The 26199-nt window shown below is 37.5% G+C and overlaps 1 protein-coding gene across 3 annotated transcripts in view; it reads right to left on the reverse strand.

Annotated features, from left to right (window-relative positions):
* Window positions 1–3187: 3187 nt before the first annotated feature.
* PAFAH1B1 (platelet activating factor acetylhydrolase 1b regulatory subunit 1) overlaps window positions 3188–26199 on the reverse strand; it is an 82789-nt gene continuing 59777 nt past the window's right edge. For all 3 annotated transcript variants that reach the window (XM_077851711.1, XM_077851713.1, XM_077851712.1), the window contains 6 exons: window positions 18774–18942; window positions 16883–16985; window positions 15926–16154; window positions 11831–11932; window positions 7994–8150; window positions 3188–7095 (listed from right to left, as the gene is read on the reverse strand). In XM_077851711.1, coding sequence (XP_077707837.1) covers window positions 7022–7095; window positions 7994–8150; window positions 11831–11932; window positions 15926–16154; window positions 16883–16985; window positions 18774–18942 — 834 coding nt within the window. In that variant the 3' untranslated portion in view covers window positions 3188–7021. The remainder of the gene's footprint in view (window positions 7096–7993; window positions 8151–11830; window positions 11933–15925; window positions 16155–16882; window positions 16986–18773; window positions 18943–26199) is intronic.

Below are 26199 nucleotides of genomic sequence, written 5' to 3' on the forward strand. Positions count from 1 at the left end.
GATGGGACTCCATCCCAGGACTCCAGGATCACGCCCTGAGCTGCAGGCAGACGCTCAACAGCTGAGCCTCGAAGTTTTCTAAGCCATGCCGGTAGAATCCCCGTTGCTGCCTGATGCATGCACCCTGCCCCCACCACCACTTTCCTTGGCAGTTTCAAGGTTGTGTTCTGAACATGCCTTCCTATGGTCTTTGTCCTCTGAACACCAGCAATGTGCTTCACAGCACTTGCAGAAGGGGGGCATTATCTGGTAAGGCTGAGAAATGCTCAGGTTTAATTACCATTGTATCCACCAGTCACCTAGAAGGCCCGTTTTCATGGTTGATCCGTTAAGGATATTGGTGCTGTCAGATACCTTCCAACAAGCCAAATGATAAGGGACTGTTGTTTAAAGGGAACAAAAGGTTCTAAGTGTGAAATCCACTCTTTTCCTCTTAGTTGACAAAATGCCATTTTTAAAATAAGGTGACTAGTGGTATCCAGGAAGGGTTGGTGTGGGAGCCAGCATGTTAGGTTATGGTCTGTGTTGATGGGCACCTGTTGAAGACTAACATTAAGTCTAAATTGTGTGAGCCACACCCACCCGTTTCATGTACCCCATGCTAGTCTTTCCAAAACTTTTCTGTTTGGATTTAACATGCATGTTACTTTTATAAATACCTTTTTAAAAAGCTAGCATAGCCAAATTAGCTCTGAAGATTGTATCATCAAGGAAAAAAAGATTTTATGTCTCCACTCATGCCCTGCAAACTGCCTTTGTGAAATGGGTATTGAGAGCGCTCTAGTTAGACTGCACCCAGGAACCTGTATACCCTGAGGCAGAGAACAAGGTTATCACATTCCTCCTGCCAGGGTCTAAACTATCAAATCAAGCAAGGCATGTGTAATCAGGACGCCTACAGAGGACAGGTGGCCCTCAAATGTAAACTGAGAAAAACCCCATTAGGCAAATCCATTGATTAAAAAAAAAAAAGAGAGAGATGCAGACTAGGCAGGACCGAATTATCCTGAGAACAGTCATTTCACAAAGAATGATTTAGGAGCTTTCCAAAAGTTCAAGTGTAGGCAGCATAATCCTTGCTGACCCATTCCCAGGCTCCGCCCCATTCCTAATGGCCTTCTCACAGAGTTCCCAGTGTGGTGCAATGTGATAGAGGGCCTCCGGGATGGGACGAGGGTCATTCCTGCATGGCTAAAGGTTAAACTGAAAGAGGTCAGAAGGTCCTCCTTACACTTAGCTAACAAGATGCCTAACAGGCAGAACCAGGTAAGGGAAAGAGCCTGCGCATCTGGGTTGAGTCCCAGCTCCCCTTCTAGATTAGTATTAATACCCTTGGCCTAAGACCTTGCCTCAAGTGCACCTGTTTTCTTGTCCATAAAAATGTACTAATGTCCACCAATAGGGAACGTATTTGTGAGTGTGTTGGCACCTAACAAGCATTCAAAATGATAGGTCTTTTCCCTTCCCTATTCCCTCCACCTCCACTTCTATTTATTTTTAAATATACATATATATATATATATTTCTTATTAAGTAAACTACACCTAACGTGGGGCTCAAATGTATAACCCTAAGATTGAGTGGCTCGCTCCTCTGAGCCAATCGCCCTTCCACTTTTATTAAAAGAGGGCTGGTGACCAAATGGGAGTGATGACCATACAGAACACTCTCAAAGGAACAAATTCTATGTATCAAAGTGATAGTGATAAAGAGGGCTGAGATCTGAGCTCAAACCGCAGCTCTGGGGCCCAGGGACCAATGACTTTTGTCCAAATGTCTTCTTCAATGAAGTTAGCTGAATTAATTAGATCAGTGGTTTTCAAGCTTGAGCTGGCATCAGAGTCATCTGGATAGCTTGTTAAAATGGATTTTTCATATAGATGCTTCAGATGCAGTAGGTCTGAGCTGGAGCTCAAGAGCTTGCACTTCTGAGTTCCCGAATGTTGCTGCCACTGGCCAGCTGGGGAACACATGAGAATCATCTTCCTAGGAGATTCTGAGCAGTCAAAAATTATCTCTGCATGCATGTCGTTTCACCAAAGCCTGAACAGGGAGAGCTGCCACATTTAGAATGCAGTACCATTTCCCAAGTCTTCCATCTTCCTAGCCCTCATCCTGTCACAGACACATCCAATGAACCAAAGAAGCTTCAAAGTGATATACCAGTGAGTTTTGAATAGCTGACTGCATTTCGTGATCCTAATACTAAAGCTACAACTCTCTACCTCTAGGGAAAGTGGGTCAGGTTCATCATCTGCATCTCAAGCTAGGGGAAAAGTGCCCTGCAGGGATATGGAAAAGCTGCAACACTCAAGAAAACTGGAATTTCAAGCAAATTACTTTGGTGCTCTTGATCTCCATTTGGGGTGGGGCGTGGGGAAGAGGCTACCCCAATAGGAGGCAGGAAAACCACCAGGCTTTAAGTAAAGAGCCACCACATCATCAATCTTGTCCTTTATACATGAAAGGGTCTGGAGACTTCATGGGTGCCCTGGACACGAGTGCTAGCTGACCAGTAGCAGAGATGGAAAGGATGAAGGTAGGACATAGCCAGCATGTGTAAAGCAGAGGGAAAACCATGGGACTTCTGGGGCAAGAGTGAAGACAACTTTGGTACATTTCAAGCAAAATTTAAAACAGTATTAAGAATCTTTAAGAATCCAAGACCACTGGATAGAAAGGCTCATTCATTAATAGAACAAAAGGGGCATGATCCTTATCTGTGGACCCTGACCACCACAAAGGCGCCAAGTTTTTGTTGGTGTGTGTGTGTGTGTGTGTGTGTGTGTGTGTGTGTGTGTGTGTGGCGTAGGGGTTTACAATAGGTCATTCCTGGCATCAGCTCTCCAGGGCCTGAGCTCCTGGACTGAAGAGTCACTGTCCGGAAGGGCTGCAGGAGGGGAGGGCGGTGCCTTAGAGAAGTCGAGGCTCATTAAGCCCACCCACCATGGCAAGCGCCCCTGCAGCCCTGATTCCTAGCTCTTGACCTCCTTAATAAGGCGAAGGAAGCAGACAGCAAACACAGTACCAGCATCGCCCTCAAGAAAAGACTTCTATCAAAGCCCTGCTACCAACTTGCATCTCACTGTATGACTGGTGTTGAACATATTCCATCTCCAATTTGGACTCAATTATAAGGCTTTAAATCTCTGCACAAAGACACCAAAAAAAAAAAAAAAATCACATCTAGTTTTATAGGCATTTAATAGTTTACCAATTGGTACAATAGGATTTTTTAATATGCAGAAAACATGAATAAATTTTGTTTTACACAGTCTGAGAGCAACAAATCTTACTGTAAAACACAAGAGCAATATTATATACATTCCTTTACTGATTTTTTAAAATTGTGTCAATATCTTCAGTTAACTCTTACAATCTGGGAACTGTTTTCTCCAATCACCACCACCTCTGCAACATTCATATGAAATCAATGCTTGCCTTCATGTCAGTGTCAGGATCAACTTCTAACCCGAAGATTTTGTGTTTGTTTCTATCATCTTCAGAGTGAGCTCTAGGGATGCCTGAAGGATAGGCAGGACAAGAAAGCAGCTACTTACATGATAGAGTGGAAAGATAAAAAGGCCAGTTCAGTCCAGTTGTGACTTGTAAATCCAGCTTGCCCTCCCCCCAACCTACTGGAAAAAAAAAAAAAAAACAAAACCCCAAAACCTTTTTCACCGATTTTGTACATGTCGCTTCTCTACCAGGAGATTCTTCTTTGCATCATCTAGATTAATTAACACATTGGACTTATATACAGCTGGACAGAAAGAGTAACCATTTCAAGTGCCTTTTCCTTCAACAATTTTAACTTCAGTTGCTTAAGGATTATCAAGCCACCACTGTCAACAAAACAAAATATCCTTTAAATAGTTTTTCTTTAAATAATTTTAAAAGAAAACTATTTAATGAGTGATTTTAACTGGAAGTTCACACAGAAACAGAAAGAGGCAAACAGGAGAGCAGGGCACTGACAGTAAGGAGACTGGGCTTAGTGATCTAGAGCCGAAGCTTCCAAAGACTACAGCGAGCGCTCCACAGCCTGGACGACTTGCTAACACTAGTGATTTTAGAGCAGTGCTCTGGGCACACCATTGGTCACACCACACATAGACAAAACAGGACGGTCTTAGTCTCCTAAAGTGCAAGATGCCATGTCAAAAAAGCAACTATTCTCCAAGCAATGTCTAAACCACAGTCTCTGTGGCTTGCACTTTCAAGAGTGCAGCTAGGACTTCTTGGGCACATTATTTAGGGTGGCACTGGAATGTCTGTTTTCACACACACACAAAGTCAAATAATCATCTGAAGATGCAATTCTACCAGCTTTTTATTTCTTAATGGCCAATTTGAGAAAGTGACAAAGCAGCAGTGAACCTCTAAACCAATTCGTAACTTCCTCTACTTACAATCCAAACCAGTAACCTCATCATTGTACTTATCCCAGGCAAGGCACAGGGTTAGACAGCAGACAGAGAAAACGGAGGCAACAGGAAGAAAGGGCATCAACAGGGCAGTGTCAAACAACAGTGCAGGAAACCGCACACCTCTGACTCCAGATCGTGGATGGATCGCTCTCCCCCACCCCCCTTCATTATTCAAACAGGGCTCGTTACATTTGGATCCAGTTGAGGACCATCCCTGAGATTCAGTGTTTGCTGCTTCTTAAATGGAGGCTGTCTGGTAGCTCAACTAAGCAGCAGGCTGTGGCAATCTCCCAAGTAAGGATAACTTTGTTTACAGAGTAATATTGTTTCTCCTCCTTTGTCAACGAAAGTCACTGTATGCTGCAGGGGGGAAACCCAGCGGACAGCAGCTTTGTTTCCTCCTAAATCGGTACCATTTTTTTTCCTTTATTGTTCGTAGCTATGAGTGATTTCTAGATGTTGTGGCTTACCCTTAAACAATTCGTGTTGCTACATGCTAAAAATGAATTAAAATACAAGACATTTATACATGTACAAACAAATGTTAAGATGCACCATTTCTATGTATTTATATTTCTTAAAATAGGACAGGAAGTAGCAGCAAACGAGAACAAAGATATCTTCCATAGCTTTTGTAGAAAAATCCAGTCAGAACAGCTAAAGGGAAACAAAAAAAAGAGACTTCTCAATGTGAGCAGGGTTGTGAGGCAATATTGTCCCAAAAGTTATTCTACTGTATTTAGGGAATTAGCTTAAGTTGTAATTTTTGTCTTCAAAAATAGCCTTTAGTTCTCAAAACACTTTTCCTTCCAGAGACATCTCTCAGGAATTATTAAAAACAAAGCAAACGAACAAAAAGACACAAGTTAGACGTAAAGCTGCTTCTAGTAAACATAAGGCCTAGTCTCTGTGTATCTATAGGACACTAACTCTAACCCTTTGTCTTTTTCAGGAACCAAATTTCCATTAAATGCTAAAAGGGACATTTAAAAAAAATCACGTTACGCAAATGAATACAATGCAATTCAGAGAGTACATTTCTTTTGTTAAACTTTGTTATTTCTTTGTTCTGTTAACTTTTCAAATGACCTCAAAAAAAAGCTGTTGGTTAGCTAAGCAATGAAATTATGTATTTAATGATCTGCAATGAATTATTGTTTCCAAAGTCATAGATAAAAACTCTCTGAAACCTATTTGTAGTAACTTTGGATCACAATATACAATATATCAGGATGTGTAAAATGCTGAACATACGAACTGTGGAGGGGGAAGTGATCTTCCTTTTAGCTGGGAAAAATTCCCACAGAGTCAGACCTAGTTTTCAGAAGCATGAGGATCAAAATGGGCTTGTTCTAAAGTATGGTATTCCACAGCAAAATTTATTCTACTTGTATGTTTTAGCACTTCTGCAAAAACCCAGGACCCAAAGACATGGAGGTTGTATGTGTGTGATATACATATACAGACTTATCCACTTATAGATAGGCCCATATAAACATTTATATATAAACAAAAGGTGAAAACACAGTACATTTTTATGCATGCTCCATTAAACCCTGTCTTTTTTTTTAACGTGTAAGTTAAATACAGTTCAAATCAATATCAGATTCATGTTGAAAAGCAAACTGTTGTTATTTCTCCCACTTCTTTAAAATGGGCAAACATAACCTTTTCAGTATTTGTCATTATGTAATGCACATTGCACATCCCTAAAAAACATCAAAACAAATAGTGATTTGTACCATGACACACTCAATGGGAAGATTAAATTCTACTTGGAAATCACATCACTATACAGTCTAATAGTATGGAGAATACAACTAGAAGTGTGTCTAGTGTGAAAAATAGAAGCTTAGAGTATTACAGTGTTTTGTTAACCTGTTTACAAAGCATTAAGACCCAAATGAAATAAATGATTTGCTATTAGCTGCTGAGATTTTTCTTATTTGAGATTTAGTCATTTTCTTACATAAATATACCACTAGCCTCTGCATGAAAGGCTGCCAAAACAAATGTATCCTATTGATTTGGCAAATGTGTCATGACAAAAATTCCAATGTGTAATTCCCATTAATTATATAGATGGTTCAGAAGATTTTGAATTGTAGCCTTATCATCTAACATCCTTAAAGATTTATTAAGCACACTTAAGTGATGTTACATAGATACACATTTCAGAAAAAGCCCTAATAATCACCACTTTTCCCCAAATGAGGCCATCAAGTCAGGCACCAACAGCAGAAAGAAAAACAGGAATTAATAATCCAACATAAAATGACACTGTCAACTATTCAGTTTAGTGCCCTAGTTCAATTTATTCAACTTCTGCCTTCTTAGGCCTGGTGTGACCAATGCCAGCCCAGGTTTTTAAACCCTATGGTACTTCTAGACAACGTATGTAAATTTACAGTATACAATTTGGATTCACCATGCATGAATACTTTGTGTGTAACATTTAATAAGCTCAATCTACATCCAGAATAATTTACATGAAAGGACAATATTTATTTAAACAGAGCTCAATGGGGTAACCATGGTATCATCAGAGTGCATCCAGAGGAAAATGGGAGGAGGGGCCAAATGAGACTCAATCAACGGCACTCCCACACCTTTACTGTTTGATCTACACTGCCAGTAACCACATATGGTGCCGTCTTATGGAAATCTGAAAGAAAAAGAAAAGGCTTATTTTAAATTCATATAAAATTTTTAATAAGCCACAAAATAAGCAAGTCCAGGTATCAGGAATACTCATTTTTTTTCTGTACACACCCACCCCTAGGTTAGGGAAGCTGACATGTAATGATTAAATCCTGTATTAACACTTCAATAAAAATACCTACCCCTATTAACCCCCATCCCAACTAAAGCTGAATAAACACATCTAACAACAACAACAACAACAACAACAAAGGTAGCCTCAGCCTCAATGTATCTACTTACTTAACTTACTATGTTCCAGGCTTAGTACTAAAGCTTTAATAATCATGTTTAATTCTTGTAACAAATCCTACGAGGTAGGCATTAGCCCTATTCTACCCAGGCTTTACTTTCATCATTAGATCCATCATACTCTAGGTGTGTTATATTTTACTGTATTCAGTATCTTAAATTCTAGATTCAGGTCCAGATAATACGGAGGATATTTATTAAACATAACTACAATTCTGTGAGTTCTCAGTACATAATAGTATATACCTGCCACAGGAAAAAAGTCTGAGTAAGATTTAGTTTGAGAAACTTACAAACTAGTAGGGGAGGAAAATCACCCATCACAGTGGTTAGTAAGCATCCTCTTCACAATCCTAGTTTCCAAAACCAATGTTGTGCAATGGAGAAAGTAAATTTTTTATTATAAGGCTGATGATGGAGAGATATAGTTAAGGAAAGGAGAATTTAAAACAAAAGATAGGAATCCACAAAGTTTTAAAACTATCTTCTCTAGTCTGTCCTGAAAGCAAACAGTCATTTCTTACCTGGAAAATTCCACACAATTACATAAAACTGTTTATGCCTGGCACTCCAAAATCTAATTGCTTAGAAACCTCATTACTCATACATACCCAAGGAGGTAACAAAGTGTTCATGCGCATTGAGGGTCTTCATGCATCGCTTGTTCTTGTAATCCCACACACGTAGGGTCTTGTCATCAGCACAACTCAAAATAAACTTCCCCCCAGAATGGAACAGAACTCCACGTACCCAGTTATCATGACCCACCTTAAAAACAGAAAGGCATTTGACTTAAAAAGGAATAAAGTGTTTAAACAGCATCTAGGTAAATAGTCTTTACTCAAAGCGCTCTAAAAAAAAGGTCAATGCCAAAAATTAACCCCACACTCCAAAAGAAGTATAAGCAATTTTTCTAGATGAAAGGAAACTGGAAACTACTAAGACATGACCAGTAAATATCATGAGTGATGCTTGACTGCCTCCTGAGGAGTGGATAAAATAAAGTTATAAAAGACACTATTGGGATAATTGGAGAAACTGTGAATATGTAATATTTATGTCAAATTTCTTTTTTTAAAATCAACTTTTTAAAGTAATCTCTATGCCCAAAGTGGAGCTTGAACTTGTGGTCCTGAGATCAAGAGTCATAGGCTCTACTGAGTTAGCCAGGCACTCCAATGTTAAGTTTCTTGACATGAAACTTATAATCATTTTATTGTGGTTATACAGAATACCTTTATTCTTAGGAGACACGTGATAAAATTATTTTAGGCCAATTGTCATGGTATCTACAAGCAATGGTCAAACTGTTCAGCAAAATGTACACACATACACAGAAAGGAAAATGTTAGCAACTGGTGACTCTAGGTATTTACTGAATATCCATCCATCCAATTTATCTATTTATATCCCCTGTCCCAGCAGTTCCAGTTCTTGCTATTTACCCTAAGAAATAATGAAGAATGGCTCAGAGAATTAACAAAGATGCTCATCAAAGCACTGTATGTAATCAGTATAAAAGATCTAACACCACGAGCAAGTGTCATATATCTCCTAAATTAAAGGTTTGCTACAAAGCAGTATGTACAATATTATGGTTCTCATCATTTACATATATAAAAATCCCCCACCATATTCATATCACATAGAAATTAAAGAAAATAGCTTAGAATTGCACAGTCTACCTGGGTAGCCATTTAGTCACAAGTTGCTTTTTAAATATAAACCAATATTAATACTATCAGCAAATCAGTCATTCAGTGTCATTAGCCACGTTTCAGGAGCTTAATAGCTGCATGTGGCGAGTAGCCACAACTCTGGATAATATATATAGAACATCATCACGGGAAGTTCTACTAGACAGCCCTAGACTAGAAAAATATACTTGGTAGGTATTATTAAGTATGAGAGAGTGATGTAAGGGTGATTTTTTTTCTTTTAGCTTTCCTGTATATTTCTAATTTTTCTACAGTGTACATAACCAAGAAAGGGGAGTTAATTTTAAAAAGTGGGGGTGGGGGACACGCCTGAGTGGCTCAGTCGGTTAAGTGCCTGCCTTCAGTTGAGGTCATGATCCCAGGGTCCTGGATCAGCCCCATGTCGGGCTCCCTACTCAGCACAGAGTCTGCTTCTCCCTCCTGCCCACCCACTGACTCGTGTGTGTGCTCTTTCTCAAATAAATAAAAAAATTTTTAAAAAAATCTTGTCCTCTTATATAGTGACTTATAAAAGTCACCAATCACTAGAGGTAGAAGCCTCAACAAAAGTTAAATCACATTTCCAAGGCTACACCAAAATAAAGCAGTAAAAAGTACTCTCTCTTTAGCTGGAAAAAATAGGCGCCAGAAATCTCCAGGGAAATTAAGATAACCTGTGTTATTACAGGAGAGAAGAGCACATGCTTTCTTGCTTTCTTCTTTTTAAAAAAGATTTTATTTTCAGGGCACTTGAGCAGCTCAGGTCATGATCCCAGGGTCCTGAGATCCAGCCCCACATCTGGCTCCCTGCTCAGGGGGGTAGTCTGCTTCTCCCTCTGACCCTCCCCACCAACTGGTGCACACTCTCTCTCTGAAATAAGGAAGTAAAATCTTAAAAAAAAAAAAAGATTTTATTTTTAAGCAATTTCTATACCCAATGTGGGGCCCAAACTTTACAACCCCAAGATCAACAGCACCCATGCTCCACTGACTGAGCCAGCCAGGTACCCCATACATACTTTCTGATTTTAAATGTAGATCATCTTTTTAAATAGGGATATAGTATATCTGAAGTCAGCTCAGAATACTCCTAGAGAAGAGTTTAATTTTCTAATCAGTTTTTTTTTTTTCTAAGTAGGCTCCATGCCCCGTATGGAGCCCAACGCAGATCCTAAACTCACAACCCTGAAATCAAGATGTCACAAGCTTAACTGAATCAGCCACTCAAGCACCCCTCTAATCAATTCTTTTTTTTTTTTTTTTTAAAGATTTATTTATTTATTTATTCAGAGAGAGCGAAAGAGAGGCAGAGACACAGGCAGAGAGAGAAGCAGGCTCCATGCAGGGAGCCCGACGTGGGACTCAATCCCGGGTCTCCAGGATCACACCCCGGGCCGCAGGCGGCGCTAAACCGCTGCGCCACCAGGGCTGCCCTCAATTCTTGATGATACTTCCTAAGTGCCTACTATATCCTACAGAGAGACAATCACTTCAAGGTATGGTTAGCACCTAAAGAATCTCTAAAACAAACATAGATGCCAAATTACAAAAACGGCTACTGAATTAATGCCCACAGATTCTCCTCGAACTTCCTTAGGCAAACAAGAATGTCCACAATGCTGTTGTATCATTTATATATCTTAATACCAAATTCTAGATGTTCCTAAAATGAAATACGCATTTCCAAGTCACAAAGCTAGGTAGGTAACAACATGAACATTAGAATGGTAAAATAAACCAAATAAATTGGACCATGTGAACAACAGATAATAGTTAAAAGGATTCATATTAAAATTAAATACAGTAAAATACAAAAACAGTTTAAAAAATGAATGAGTCTAGGGGTGTCTGGTGGCTCAGCTGGTTAAGTGACTGCTTTTGGCTCAGGTCATGATCTTGGGCTCCTGGGATGGAGCCCCATGTCAGGCTCTCTGATCAGTGGGGAGTTTGCTTCTCCTTCTCATCCTGTCCCTCCCTCCACCAAGGCTCTTTCTCTCTTTTAAAAAAAATCTTAGGGAAAAAAAAAAAAAAGGAGTCTATAATAACACTGCTTCTCTCCCACAGGAGTAATTTAAGTTTTAAAGATATAGTGAGCGAAGATCTCCCTCCTAGAATTAACTGGCTTTGTAGATCCTTTATATAAACATGACACTCTACAGAAATAATTTTCCTATCACTTTAATAATGGAATTACAAAATTTTAAGAAAAAATGTCTTTAGGGATCCCTGGGTGGCGCAGCGGTTTGGTGCCTGCCTTTGGCCCAGGGCGCGATCCTGGAGACCTGGGATCGAATCCCACATCAGGCTCCCGGTGCATGGAGCCTGCTTCTCCCTCTGCCTATGTCTCTGCCTCTCTCTCTCTCTCTCTCTCTGTGACTATCATAAATAAATAAATAAAAAAAAAATGTCTTTATAAAGAAGTTCTTTTAAAGCCTACAAATAGGGTACACCTGGGTGGCTCAGTTGGTTAAGCATCCGCCTTTGACTCAGGTCATGATCTCAGGGTTCTGGGATCAAATCCCAAGTCAGGCTCCCTGCTTAGTGGAGAGTCAGCTTCTCTCTCTCCCTCTATCCCTACTCATGTCTAGTGCACTCTCTCTCTCTCTCAAATACATAAATAAAAATCTTAAAAAGTAAAAAATAAAAAATAAAGCCTGCAATGATTCAGCTTATTTAGTAAGATATCATAAGGCATCTAACCCAACAAGTCATAAACATAGTTAAGATACAAAAGAGATTACGCAAACTTACGAGGGTCATAAGGCACATGCCAGTACTGACGTCCCACATCTTAATAGTCTTGTCTCTGGATCCAGACAGTAAGAATGGCCCAGGCTTGCCACTTTTTTTAGTCTACAGAAAACATACAAAAATTAAGTTTCCCATGTAAGAAGTTAAGTGAAGACTTTAAAGGACTTCTACCGATGATCTATATTCCCAATTTTTATAAAAATACAACTTTGGGAGACAAATAATATATATATATTTACTACACACAACCTGATATTCTGAAATATATATATATTGTAAAATGACCATCAAAATCAGGTTAATTAATATACCCATCACCTCATATAAATATTCCCACCCCCCTTTTAGGTGGTGAAAATACGTTTTTTTTTTTTTTTTCTTAAGCTGGTGAGAATACTTAAGATCTACACTCTTAGAAAAATTCAAGTATATGACACAGTATTTTTAACTACAGTCACCATGCTGTACAATTAGATCTCTTGAACTTATTCTTTGTATTTTTCTCTATCAAAATATATAGATCTTTTGACATATGTAAGCTGTTACACAGGAAGGTCCCAGATAATATAAAAATAGAACAGCTCCAGTAAGATTAGGATTCAGTTTCTGTAATACTAATGGCTGACAAGTTTGATGTTCAAGGCTTCTGTAATCAAGAAAAAAGTTTACAACTATTTATTTCCATCTATATAAAATCCACACAGAATCAAATTTATGACATGGCAAGTAACCACCACTAGAGGGCAGTACACAGAATTTGAAAATGCAACCAGCCAGCCAAAATATAGTTATTACGGAAGCCTCATTTTAGAAAAATAATTTTTGAGGGTGAGAAGGACAGAGACGGGGGGGGGGGGGGCACGTGGATTTTCCTCCTTCATTTATTAAAATTTTAAAATATCTACTACAATAGAGGGAGGGAAACAAGCCATAAGTGACTCTTAATGTTAGAGAACAAACAGGGTTGAAGGAGGGAGGTGGGTGGGGGGTGGGCTACATGGGTTATGGGTATTAAGGAGGGCACTTGTGAGCACTAGGTATTGTACATAAGTAATGAATCGTTGAATTCTACTCTAGAAACCAATATTGCACTGTATCTTAACCAAAACCAGAAAAAACAAAATCCCCGTTAGGACGGTCTCTATAAAGAAAAAATGTGGTCAATTTTGGCTCATACAATTTATTCAAAGAAGTAATATTCTGTAATTTATTTTTAAGTTACTAACCATAAAGACTGAAATCATGAAAAGTACAAACTAAGGACCGTGAAGAAATAAAAAAAGAAAAACCTCCAGACTAGAAAACCCAAAAAAAGACTCCACCAAAAAGTTGCTAGAACTGATAAGCAAACCAAGTCAAGTCAGAGGATACAAAATCAATTTACAGAAATCCACTGCATTCAATAATGAAGCAACAGAAAGAGAAATTAAGAAAAACAATTCCCTTTATAAAGGGACCAAAAATAGTAAGGAATAAATCTAAAATCTAACCAAAGAGGTGAAAGACCTGTACTCTGAAAACTATAAAACACTGATGGAAAAAACTGAAGACAACACAAAGAAATGGAAAGGCATTCCATGTTTATAGACTGGAAGAACAAATATTGGTAAAATGTCTATACTACCCAAAGCAATCTACACATTTAATGCAATCTCTATCAAAATACCAACAGCATTTTTCACAGAACTAGAAAAAACAATCCTAAAATGTGTATGGAACCACAGAAGACTCCAAATAACCAAAGGAATCTTGAAAAACACAAGCAAAGATGGAAGCATCCCAATTCCAGACTTCAAGTTATATTACAAAGCTGTAGTAATCAAAACAGTATGGTACTAGCACAAAATAGACATAAAGATCGATGGAACTGAATGGAAAATCTAGAAATAAACACAATTATATGGTCAATGAATCTTTGACAAAGCAGGAAAAAATATCCAACGGGCAAGAGTCTCTTCCACAAATAGTATTAGGAAAACTGGACAGAAATGTGAAAGAATGAAACTGGACCACTTTCTTACACCATACACAAAAATGAATTCAAAATGGATTAAAGACCTAAGTGTGAGACCTGAAACCATAAAAGTCATAGAAGAGAGAATTGGCAGTAGTTTCTCTGTCATTGGCTATATTAGCTTTCTTCTACATTGGTCCTCTGAGGCAAGGAAAACAAAAGCAAAAATAAACCACTGAGACTACATCAAAGTAAAAAGCTCCTGCATAGCAAAGGAAACAATCAATGAAACGAAAAAGGCAGCCTACTGAACTTAATGGGAGAAAGTATTTGCAAATGACATATCTGATAAAGAGTTAGTATCCAAAATCTATAAAGAACTTATACAGGGCAGCCCCGGGGAGCTCAGTGGTTTAGCGCCACCTTCAGCCCAGGGCCTGATCCTGGAGACCTGAGACAGAGTCCCACATTGGGCTCCCTGCATGGAACCTGCTTCTCTCTCTCTCTCTCTCTCTCCCCCCCCCCCCCCCCCGTCTCTCATTAGTAAATAAATAAAATCCTTAAAAAAAATTTATATATATATATAAAAAAAAGGGCAGAAGACATGAACAGACAACTATCCAAAGAAGACATCAGATGGCCAACAGACACATGAAAAGATCCTCAACATCACTCATCATCAGGAAAATACAAATCAAAACTACAATGTGATACCACTTCACACCTGACAGAATGGCTAAAATCAGTAACAAGAAACAGGTGTTGGGGGATCCCTGGGTGGCGCAGTGGTTTGGCGCCTGCCTTTGGCCCAGGGCGCGATCCTAGAGACCCGGGATCGAATCCCATGTTGGGCTCCCAGTGCATGGAGCCTCCTCCCTCTGCCTGTGTCTCTGCCTCTCTCTCTGTGTGTGACTATCATAAATAAATAAAGAAAAAAAATATAAAAAAAAAAATAAGAAACAGGTGTTGGTGAGGATGTGGAGAAAGGGGTGGGTGAGAATGCAAACTAATGTAGCCATTGTGGAAAACAGTATGGTGGTTCCCCAGAAAGTTAAAAAAAGAACTACTCCATGATCCAGTAACTGGTCTACTGGGTATTTACCCAAAGAATTAAAAAAAAAACAAAAACAAAAACAAAAACAAAAAAACCCACAAAAAATACCCACACTAATTCTAAGGGATACATGTACCCTTATTTATAGCGGCATTATTTACAAAAGCCAAGATATGGAAGCAATCCAAGTATCCATCAACTGATGAATGGCTAAAGATCTCTCTCTCTCTCTCTCTCTCTCTCTCTCTCACACACACACAGGAATATTATTAATCCCTAAAAAATATAAAGAGAATGAAATCTTGCTGTTTGCAACAACACGGATAGAGCTAGAGAGTATAATAAGTCAGAACAGCATAGTGAAATAAGTCAAAGGCAAATACTGTACATTTCACTTGCATATGGAGTTTAAGAGAAATAAGCAAGCAAAGGGAAAAAAAAAAAAAAAGGAAAGGGACAAACCAAGAAACAGACTCTTAGCTTTAGAGAACAAACTGATGGTTACCAGAAAGAAGAAGGGTTGGGAGGATTGGTGAAATAGGTGATGGGCATTCAGGAGTGAACTTGTGATGAGCACCAGGCAATTAAGATAAAAACTTAAACAAATAAAACTCCAGATTCAGCTAGTGCTTCTAGTGTTCAAGAGTATTAAGAGGACTCCATATGAAATAGCTTTTGTTAAAAACAAATATTTAAGTAATGAACTGCATTCCACCATTAATTTACAAATAAAAGAATTACACTCATTAAAGGCTATTCTTCTAAAAGATAACTTTAACCTCTCCCATGAGTTTTACTTTGCATTGGTATACTAACAATGGAATTTCTGATAAATTTAATGACCATTTTTACTCTTCAAGAGAATTATCCCCAGCACAAATCAAGAGTCAGCGGACAACAATAATAACCATTGGTTAAAAAATATAAATACTTTTGCAAGTTTTGAAAGAGTAAAGAGTTTCTAGATTCAGAATTTTGGGATGCAGATTTGTCAATGCATTAATTGCCCTGAAACCAAGAATCAGAAAAGTTATCTAAGTTCTTATATCAACAATAAAATCATGAAATAACATATAAAATCACATACCTCAGATCCTGTTGCTTCAGAGATGGAAGAATATGAGCTTTCAGGAGCCCAGGAAATACATTCTACCACATGCTCATGTTCTCGAAGCTCAGCCTTGCATTCCTTTGTTGCTACGACCCATACACGCACAGTCTGATCATTGGAACAGCTGGCTATCAGAGTGCCATCCTGATTTGGCCGCACCATACGTACCCATTCTCTGTGTCCTGTGAATGTCTTCACACAGTAGCTGTCAAAATAAGTAATAAATTTACATCATGAATGGCAATCGTTGGGACATTTCCCAGAAGCAATATAAAACTAGCTATGCATTGGAATGAAGAGGTTGGCAACAAGTTAGAGTAATCATATACAAGTCAACAGAATAAATGTACATTCTTGGTTAATAAAAGATGGGGAAAGGCTGGAAAATCAAACATCAATTGAAATATACTGATAGGAGTATCATTAAGGAGCTAACCAATCAACACATCCGAGAAGGTAAAATATAGAGAGAAAATCTTTCAAAACTAAACACACACACACACTAACAAAAATATTTATAGCTTTGTTGGGAAAAAGGTACACTCTACTAATTTGGGTAAAACCAGTAGTAGGTTAAGGTTTTATATTAAAAATTGGGTCATTCTAACCACAATCAAATTCAGCCTAATAAGGGAATATCTGCATATATATTATTTACTTTTTATTTCAACCCAGAGAAATCACCTTAAAAGAAGACCACAAAGAAATTAGCCATTGAATAGAAAATGGCTCTCAAGAACATGGAAGTTTCTTTTTTAATTTCCCTGTTCCTTTTTGGGAAACATTTAGAGATTAAATCCTTGTTTTAAAGTATATGACACAACCGGCACCATGACCATTCTGGGTTAAAGTCTAAATAACTGGTTCACAATACATTTTGGTTGTTTGTTTAATATCTCTTTAGCTGACACCTTTTCAACTAAACCTACTCACCCAGTTTGCACTTCCCACATTTTTATAGTTTTATCCCTTGAGGCAGACACTATATGATCTCCATTGGGCATGATGGCTACTGAAGAAACATTGTGGTCATGGCCTAAAACACACAACACAGCAACGTATTAAGTGATATATCACCAAGAGCAACTAAACCTCAGTTTACCAAGAGATTTCACCATCGGATTTCAAATACTGCAGCAACTTTACACACACTGGGTTTTATATAAATTTGATAAGAAACTTGGATTTACACACAAAAAAGTTAAAGAATTAGCAACTTAATAAAATAATCCATAATGAAGTAAGTAGCTGGCTCAATTTATGATTAAATTTCAACCTATACAACTGTTTTAACATCACAAGGCATATCATCAGCATTTGAATATACTAATAATATGCTGAATGTTTATGTATGAATACTAGAAACATAATTTCCATGGTTGATATCCTAAGATATAGGTTGGAAATAAGATTTACAAAGCTAAACAGAAGAATAAGAAAAATGAAGATGTGGTTCCATATTTAAAATAGTGGTTGAAAATTTCATTTTTGTTGTTGATATCCCTGGGGGTAAAAAAAAAAATGCATTAGTCTATATGCATTATTCACGTTTCTAATTAGGTATTCTTTATGGAAAAAGCCCTAAAGAATCCTCATATATATTATTTTAAGGAATATACAAAGGTTGGAAAGAACATTTTTTTTTTAAGTTTTGAGTATAGTTGTCACACGGTGTTACATTAGTTTCAGGTATACAACACAGTGATTCCACAAGTATATACATTACACGCTGTGCTGCCATCTGCCACCATACGCCATTAGAACATCATTAGCTATATTCTTTATGCTGTGCCTTTTATTCCCTTGACCTACTCATTCCATATCTGAAACCCTATTATCTCCCACTCCCCTTCTTATTAAAGTCAAAGCAACAAGATACAGGCTACTCAAAGAAACACAAACACTAGATTTTATGAAAGGATTCAATTCTTTTATGAAAGAATTCCTTTAACTGGCAAGATTCCCATTTAATTTGAGGGGAAAACACTCTTCAAATTATACTTTCTATGTAATCACATAGCTTATATCACTACATTATCTATTTTAAAAAACCTCTTATTACCAACACAGCATGTGTTCCTTATGTATCTTATTCCTTATCCAAACATTCAAATTATATCATGTTTAAAGAAAACAAAAATCCTTAGTGAACACCTTTTATGTGCTAGGTACTAAACCAAGATGATTCATGTATACAATTCCATTTTATCCTTACAACAATTCTATGATAAGTATTATTATTACTTCTATCTTGCAGGTGAGTTGTTGAAATTTCCCAAAGCTACAAGTAAACAAGTAAGAATTTAAACCCAGATATTTGATTCCAAAGCCCATGTCCTTTCCACAAAGCCAAACCGCCTGAGAACAGTCTATGACAAGACCCAGGAAAACCACCTAACATTGAGATACGTGGAACATCCTAACATGAGCAAGAAATGCTAGGTTCCAGCTTTCATTATACCTATTCTCTCTGGACTTCAGTTTCCCAAGTGAGAAAAATGAAAAACAAAACAATCCCCAATAACTTCATTTTCTTTCTTTCTTGAAGACAGACGTCCCCGCAGTTTTTCTTATCCAAAAATATTCCCGAAAATGAATTAAGTATTTTATATAAACCAGTACTAGGAGATAAAACCTCATAATTGAAACAACTCTCAACTACTGTGGGCTTATCTTATCCATGAGCTATCTACATCATACATTCTTCCACTGATACAATTAAGAAATGCATATAGGGAAACTGTATACTATTAAAAAACAATATTCTTTTCTCTGGAATGTCATGTTACAAATCACTATCAAAATACTATCCTCTATACCTTACCGTGCATGGTTCTGATGCATTCAAAGCCCTGAAAATCCCATAGTTTAATGGTCATATCGGCAGAACAGGAAGCCAGAAGCTTGCCACTGTGGTCAAATGAAATATCCTGTACAGAATCTGTATGCCCCTTAAGAGTTCGCTCAAAATCTCCAGTCTCATAATCCCACACCTGTCAAGATTTCAGAAAGTTAGTTCACATCAACCCATCCCTTCTTTCTCATTTCATGTTAGTACTCAGGAGACCAGCATGAGCAAATGACAAAGAGTAACTGTCTTAGAAATAGAACGCATCTTCAAATATAAACTGGTCTTTTTTTACAGAGAAAACTGAAGTTATAATTTTTAAAACAGACTTCTAGTACCACATTATCTACCATAAACGTAATTGTGCCAGTGAGTAGGTATATAAAGCCAAAAGACAAAGTCCCTTCCCAGGCTTACAGGAGACCAACAGACGTGTAAACAAGTAAATTTAAGGACAAAAATTTTGGGGGTGGTTATGACAGGCATCTCTATGTAAAATATTAGAGGACAATAAAGAGCACTCAATTATAATAGACAAGCAGTGCTCAGATGTCTAAGAGGCAAAGATAGACTTCACAAGATATTATTGTCCAGGAGTAGATTAACAAAAGCAAAGATCATTTTGATGCAAAAATGGGAAGTCACTGACACATGAGAATTCTTTCAAGATAATAGATGTAATAGGGCAGCCCCCATGGCTCAGCGGTTTAGCGCCGCCTTCGACCCAGGGTGTGATCCTGGAGACCCAGGATCGAGTCCCACCGTCGGGCTCCCTGCATGCAGCCTGTTTCTCCCTCTGCCTGTGTCTCTGCTTCTCTCTCTGTGTGTCTCATGAATAAATAAATATTTTTTTTAAAAAGATAATAGACATAATAAACTTTCAAGAATAAACATTAGGGGTGCCTGAGTGGCTCAGTCAGTTAAGAATCTGATTCTTGATTTCTGCTCCAGTTGTGATACTGGGGTTGTGGGATCGAGCCCTACATTGGGCTCCATGCTCAGCACAGAGTTTGCTTGTCTCTCTCCCTCTGCTCCTCCCCTTGATCATGATCTCTCTCATTCTCTCTTTCAAATAAGTAAATAAATAGGTAAATAAAATCTTTATTTAAAAAGAAAGAATAGGGGGACGCCTGGGTGGCTCAGCGGTTGAGCATCTGCCTTTGGCCCAGGGAGTGATCCTGGAGTCCCAGGATCAAGGTCCACATCGGGCTCCCTGCATGGAGCCTGCTTCTCTCTCTGCCTATGTCTCTCTGTGTGTCTCTCATGAATAAATAAATAAAATCTTAAAAAAAAAAAGAATAAATATTAGAAACAAAACTTTCTCTCTGGTAGTCAAATGCTAGTCTGAAGTTCAATCTTTCCTGATACCAATTATAAGCTCTAAAATCAAAAGACTGGTTCCATTCTTCCTACGATAGGTTCAAATTCATCTGTAGTAGGATATATATCAACCAATTTAAAGAAACTTAAAAATGCATTTTAAAAACTTGGAAACAGGGCAGCCCCGGTGGCTTAGCAGTTTGGTGCTGTCTTCAGCCCAGGGCCTGATCCTGGAGACCCGGGATCGAATTCCGTGTTGGGCTCCCTGCATGGAGCCTGCTTCTCCCTCTACCTGTGTCTGCCCCTCTCTCTCATGAGTGAATAAATAAAATCTTTTAAAAATAAATAAATAAAATGAAAAAAAAAAACAAAACTTGGAAACAATCTAAATATCCAACATTAAGAAAATGTTTAAGTAGATATAATGAGATTTGCAAATATAAGGAACATGTGACACATATAATACAATAATGTAATATTACGTAAAAAAGAACACAAAATTACATGTGATCACAACTATATAAAAACTCACCTAAGAAAAATAAACCATGTTCTATTTTTTTTTTTAAAGATTTTATTTATTTATTCATGACAGACAGAGAGAGAGAGAGAGAGAGGCAGAGACACAGGCAGAAGAAGAAGGCTCCATGCAGGGAGCCCGACGTGGGACCTGATCCCGGGTCTCCAGGATCACACCCCAAGCCCAAGGCGGCGCTAAACCGCTGAGCCACCGGGGCTGCCCTAAACCATCTTCTAAAAAACATTTCCTTTACAGAAAATGTACATACCCAACTCAATATAAAGATTTTTTACCATATAGTCAAGTACTTAATAGAAGTGATCTTTTTTTAAAGATTTTATTTATTCCAAAAACAAAAAAAAAACAAAACAACAAAAAAGGTGGGGGGGATCCCTGGGTGGCTCAGTGGTTTAGTGCCTGCCTTCGGCCTAGGGCATGATCCTGGAGTCCCGGGATCGAGTCCCATGTCGGGATCCCTGCCTGGAACCTGCTTCTCCCTCTGCCTGTGTCTCTGCTTCTCTTTCTCCCTCTGTCTCTCTTATGAATAAATAAATTAAAAACATATATTTCAAAAAAATGTTTATTTATTCATGAGACACACACAGAGAGAGGCAGAAACACAGACAAGAGGGATAAGCAGACTCCCTGTGGGGACCCCAATTGCAGGACTCGATTCCAGAACCCCAGGATCACAATCTGAGCTGAAGGGAGAAGTCCAACCACTGAGCCGCTCAGGTGCCCCCACAGAAGTGATTTCTAATTTCGCATCTATTTTATTAGATTTATCCTGAAATACTGTTTTTTTTTTGTTTTTTTTTTTTACTGAGGTTTTTTGATACGACCAAGTTGCATTTTATTTTTATTTTTTTTCCAAGTTGCGTTTTAAAATTTCAATTTTCAAATTATTCATTGCTACTTTATAGAAATACAATGACCCTTTGTTTATTAACCCTATAACCCTTATATTTAAGAGATTCTGTTACATTCAGCCATAGTTCTGGCAGCTTTTTTATAGATTCTCTGAGTTTTCTACATAGATGATCATGTTGTCTCCAAGAAGAGACAGTTTAATTTCTTTCTTTCCAATCTGACATATCTTTTATTTCTTTTTCTGCCTTACTGCACTGACAAGGTACTTTTTTTTTTTTTTTTTTAAGGTACTCTTTTACAAACATTAGTTTAAGTGATTGAGATTGAACATCCTGGCCTTGGTTCCTGATCTCAGGGGGAAAGCATTGTTTTCCACCATTAATTATTATGCTCAGATATTTTTAACCTTCTATCAGCTTAATGACGCTCCCTTCCTAGCTTACTTAGAGCCCTGATCTTGAATGAACGCTGGAATTTTGTCAGATACTTTTTCTGAACCTATTATGTTTTTTTATTGATGTGCTGTATCACGCTGATTGATTTTCCAGTCTTGGAAACCAGGAACCATTCCTGCACTCTGGGATAAACCCTACTTTAATTAACCTTTTTATAAATTGCTGCATTTAATTTGCTTATAATTTGTTAAGGATTTTGCGTATGTGTTCATGAATGGTATAATACTGGACAATGGGGTTTTTTTTTTTTTTGAGAATTTTTTTTTTTAAAGATTTTATTTATTTATTCACGAGAGACACAGACAGAGAGAGGCAGAGACACAGGCAGAGGGAGAAGCAGGCTCCATGCAGGAAGCCGGATGCGGGACTCTATCCTGGGACTCCAGGATTATGCCCTGGGCTGAAGGCAGGCACTAAACTGCTGAGCCACCCAGGGCTCCCCCTCATTTAGTATCTAATGACACCAAGGTTGTAGATGAATATCTTACATAATAAAAATAAATAAGGTGTGATCTTGCAATTCAGTTTCAGTTAACTTTCCATGCATTCGTCAAATAACACTGTAACATTTTCTCTAAAATAAGTATACCCAGAAAATGGTCTCTTCATAAATGATAAGCAAACAAGGTATTTTAGTGTTAGTCTGTAAACATCAAGAATAAATAAAAATTAATTTTTTTCTTTTACTTCCACATGATTATATAAAAATAATAAACTATAATGTATAGCAAGGGCAATAAAAAAAAAATCCACTATCCTACCAAAGACATGGTTTTTCCATTTTAAGTATAATGTTTTTAAGTATAATGACTCTGTGTACTTCACTATCCCATTTCTCCTCTGCTTCTCACCATAAGTATTTTTCCATGCCATTAGAATTTGCAAACATGTGTTGTTGGGTTTTATTTTTAAGTAATCTCTACACCCAATGTGGGGCTTGAACTCAAAAGTACAGACTTTTTAAGCTCTTCATACATTCTGCTGAATTTTTCTCTCATAAGATTATATTTAATGTAATGAAAATGCCTGCTTTATAAATTCTGATCACCACTGGGAATTCTCATCTAAAAAGTAAAATATACTGATGACAGATTTGAGATACAATATTAATATATTTTCTACTATTAGTAGCAAAGCCAAAACTTGTGTTACTGGTTAGTCATTTTTCTCTCTTATATGAATGGTCTGTTCATATCCCACAGTTCAATTTTCTATTGAGATGATTACTGTTTTTCACATTTGTTTTGAACTTTTTATTTATTTGAGAGACAGAGTGAGGAAGAAGCTGACTCCTTGCTGAGCAGAGAGCCGGACATAGGTCTCAATCCCAGGACCCTGAGATCATGACCTGAGCCAATGCAGACACTTAACTGACTAAACCGCCCAAGTGCCCCTGTTTTGAACTCTTTATAAAAAGTTGGCAGCTCTTCATCTGCTCTGTTAGTTGAATGCATTTTTCAGTTTTGATTGTTGTTCATTTTTAAAAATATTTAAGAATAGTTCTACATGGCAATCAGAAATAACATTTCAGGGCAGCCCGGGTGGTTCAGCGGTTTTGCATCGTCTTCAGCCCAGGGCATGATCCTGGAGACCTGGGATCGAGTCCCATGTCAGGCTCCCCGCATGGAGCTTGCTTTGCCCTCTGCCTGTGTGTGTGTGTCTCTCTCTCTGTCTCTCATGAATAAATAAATAAAATCTTAGAAAAGAAAAGAAAAGAAAAGAAAAGAAAAGAAAAGAAAAGAAAAGAAAAGAAAAGAAAAGAAAAGAAAAGAAAAGAAAAGAAAAGAAAAGAAAAGAAAGAAATAACATTTCAGGGCAGCCCTGGTGGCCCAGTGGTTTAGCGCCACCTTCAGCTCTGGGCATGATCCTGGAGACCTGGGATGGAGTCCTGTGTCAGGCTCCCTGCAGGGAGCCTGCTTCTCCCTCTGCCTGTGTCTCTGCCTCTGTCTGTGTCTTTCATGAATAAATAAATAAAATCTTAAAAAAAAAAAAAATTTCAAGGGGTGCCTGGCTGGCTCAGTCGGTGGAATGTACAATTCTTGATCTCCAGATTGTGGGTTCAAGCCCCACGCTGGGTGTGGACATCATGTAAAAACAAAATCTTTAAAAAAAAAAAAAAAAAAAGAAGGAAGAAGAAGAAGAAAAAGAACATTTAAAAAATTTAAATGATGCAATTAAAAATACCATTATGAACCATTCCAATTATCTATCCTACATTTTCCCTAAATTATTAAAGTTTAAAGACTGATGATATAAATGAATTACTCTAAAAGGAATAAATGTTTTATTTACCAAATACACAAGGGAAATAATGTAATAAAAATTTTTGTTATTGTTAATTATAACATTAGCTATATTCTACTAGGCCCTTACCAACTACCTATATCTGTCAGGCACTATATATGTACACATTACTTAATTTTAAGCAAAACAATCTTAATAACATAAAAATTTTTCATCTTTCTTCCCAAAAAAATGAGAAAATTGAGCCTTAAATATATCATGTACTTTGTCCAAGATAGTCACAAAATTACACAAAAAATTCTATGCTCTATGTTGGGTTTTTTTGGAAAGTAGATCCTAGGTTTTACCACAACTGAGAAGCAAAAGTATGGAAGAAGAGTAGAAAAACGATTTTTTTTCCGTTCCACAAAATATTCATAGAAGTAATTTATTGAGAAAAGAAAGCTTTATGCATAAGAATGAATAGAACATTATTTATGATAGTAGATGACTGGAAATGACATAAAAAAGGAAAATTCATGGTACTGAAAAACAGCTGGCACCAAGTACTCCTTTAATATCTGGTCAGTACTATTTTAAGCAGTTTCTACATATTAACTTATTTAATCCTACCAAAAGCCCTATGAGATAAGTATTAATTATCTTCATTTTATAGACAAGGAAAGAGAAGCATAAAAAGTTGTAATTTGCCCATGATCACATTAATTTTGAGTGATGGGGTCAGGACTTGAACCAAGAATATTAACTATCCAACTATATTGCCTTCACATATAAACAAAACAACTAGCTTAAAATCATTAAAAATGATTCATCAGAAACAAAGAAACTGGGCAGCCCTAGTGGCTCAGTGGTTTAGCACCGCCTTCAGCCCAGGGCATGATCCTGGAGACCTGGGATCGAGTCCCACGTCGGGCTCCCTGCATGGAGACTGCTTCTCCCTCTGCCTGTGTCTCTGCCTCTGTGTGTGTGTGTGTGTGTGTGTGTGTGTGTGTCTCAGGAATAAATAAATAGAATCTTTTAAAAAAAAAAGAAAAGAAACAAAGAAACCTATTTCTAAAATAAATTTAACAAAAAAAAATACAAAACTAAATACAATGCTTTTCATTAATGAAAAAGCCACGTGCACATTAAGAGTAAATGGAAGTAGAACTATTAAGTAGTTGCTGAGCTATGTGGCATAATTGTTATACACACAAATTTAAAAACTTCCAATTTGAACATTCTGGTTTTCTTTTTAAGTAGGCTGCACACCCTACATGGAGCTTGAACTCATGATCCTGAGATCAAGAGTTGCATACTCTACTGCCTGAGCCAGCCAGGGGCCCCAATCTGTAATATTTTAAAGTTCACTCAGTCGGATACATTTTAAGATGGGACATTTACAGTTTTGCTTATTCTTATACCACTGCTGCAAAATCAGTAATTAAGACTAGGTTTTGGGGCAGCCTGGGTGGCTCAGCAGTTTAGCGCCGCCTTCAGCCCAGGGCCTGATCTTGGAGACCCGGGATCGAGTCCAACATCGGGCTTCCTGCATGGAGCCTACTTCTCCCTCTGCCTGTGTCTCTGCCTCTTTCTGTGCCTCTCATGAATAAATAAATAAAATCTTAAAAAAAAAAAAAAAAAAAAGGACTGGGTTTTTAACCTAGTCACCCTTATGCCTCATGACAGCAGTAAAGTTTTACAGTACACAAGACTATCATGAAATCAATAATTTAAATATATGTCTACATATATTTGAAAAACAGCAATGATTAATCTATTTGGCATGTAATCATTTCAGACTCTATAGTACACATAAGATTTTAAGATTCTCTTCCAATTTCTCTGCAGCCCATCCCATGGGATGGAAGGAAGCTGCTGATTTAGAAACTAAAGAAACCATATAAGGAAAACAGAACAGAATGTTTAATTTGAAAAACAAATTAAGTAGAGTTGCATTTAAGTCATTCCAGTATTTTTTACATTGGACTGCTGCTAGATGATGATACATATG

This window comes from Canis aureus, chromosome 16 (assembly GCF_053574225.1).
Source record: "Canis aureus isolate CA01 chromosome 16, VMU_Caureus_v.1.0, whole genome shotgun sequence".
Lineage (NCBI taxonomy): Eukaryota > Metazoa > Chordata > Mammalia > Carnivora > Canidae > Canis > Canis aureus.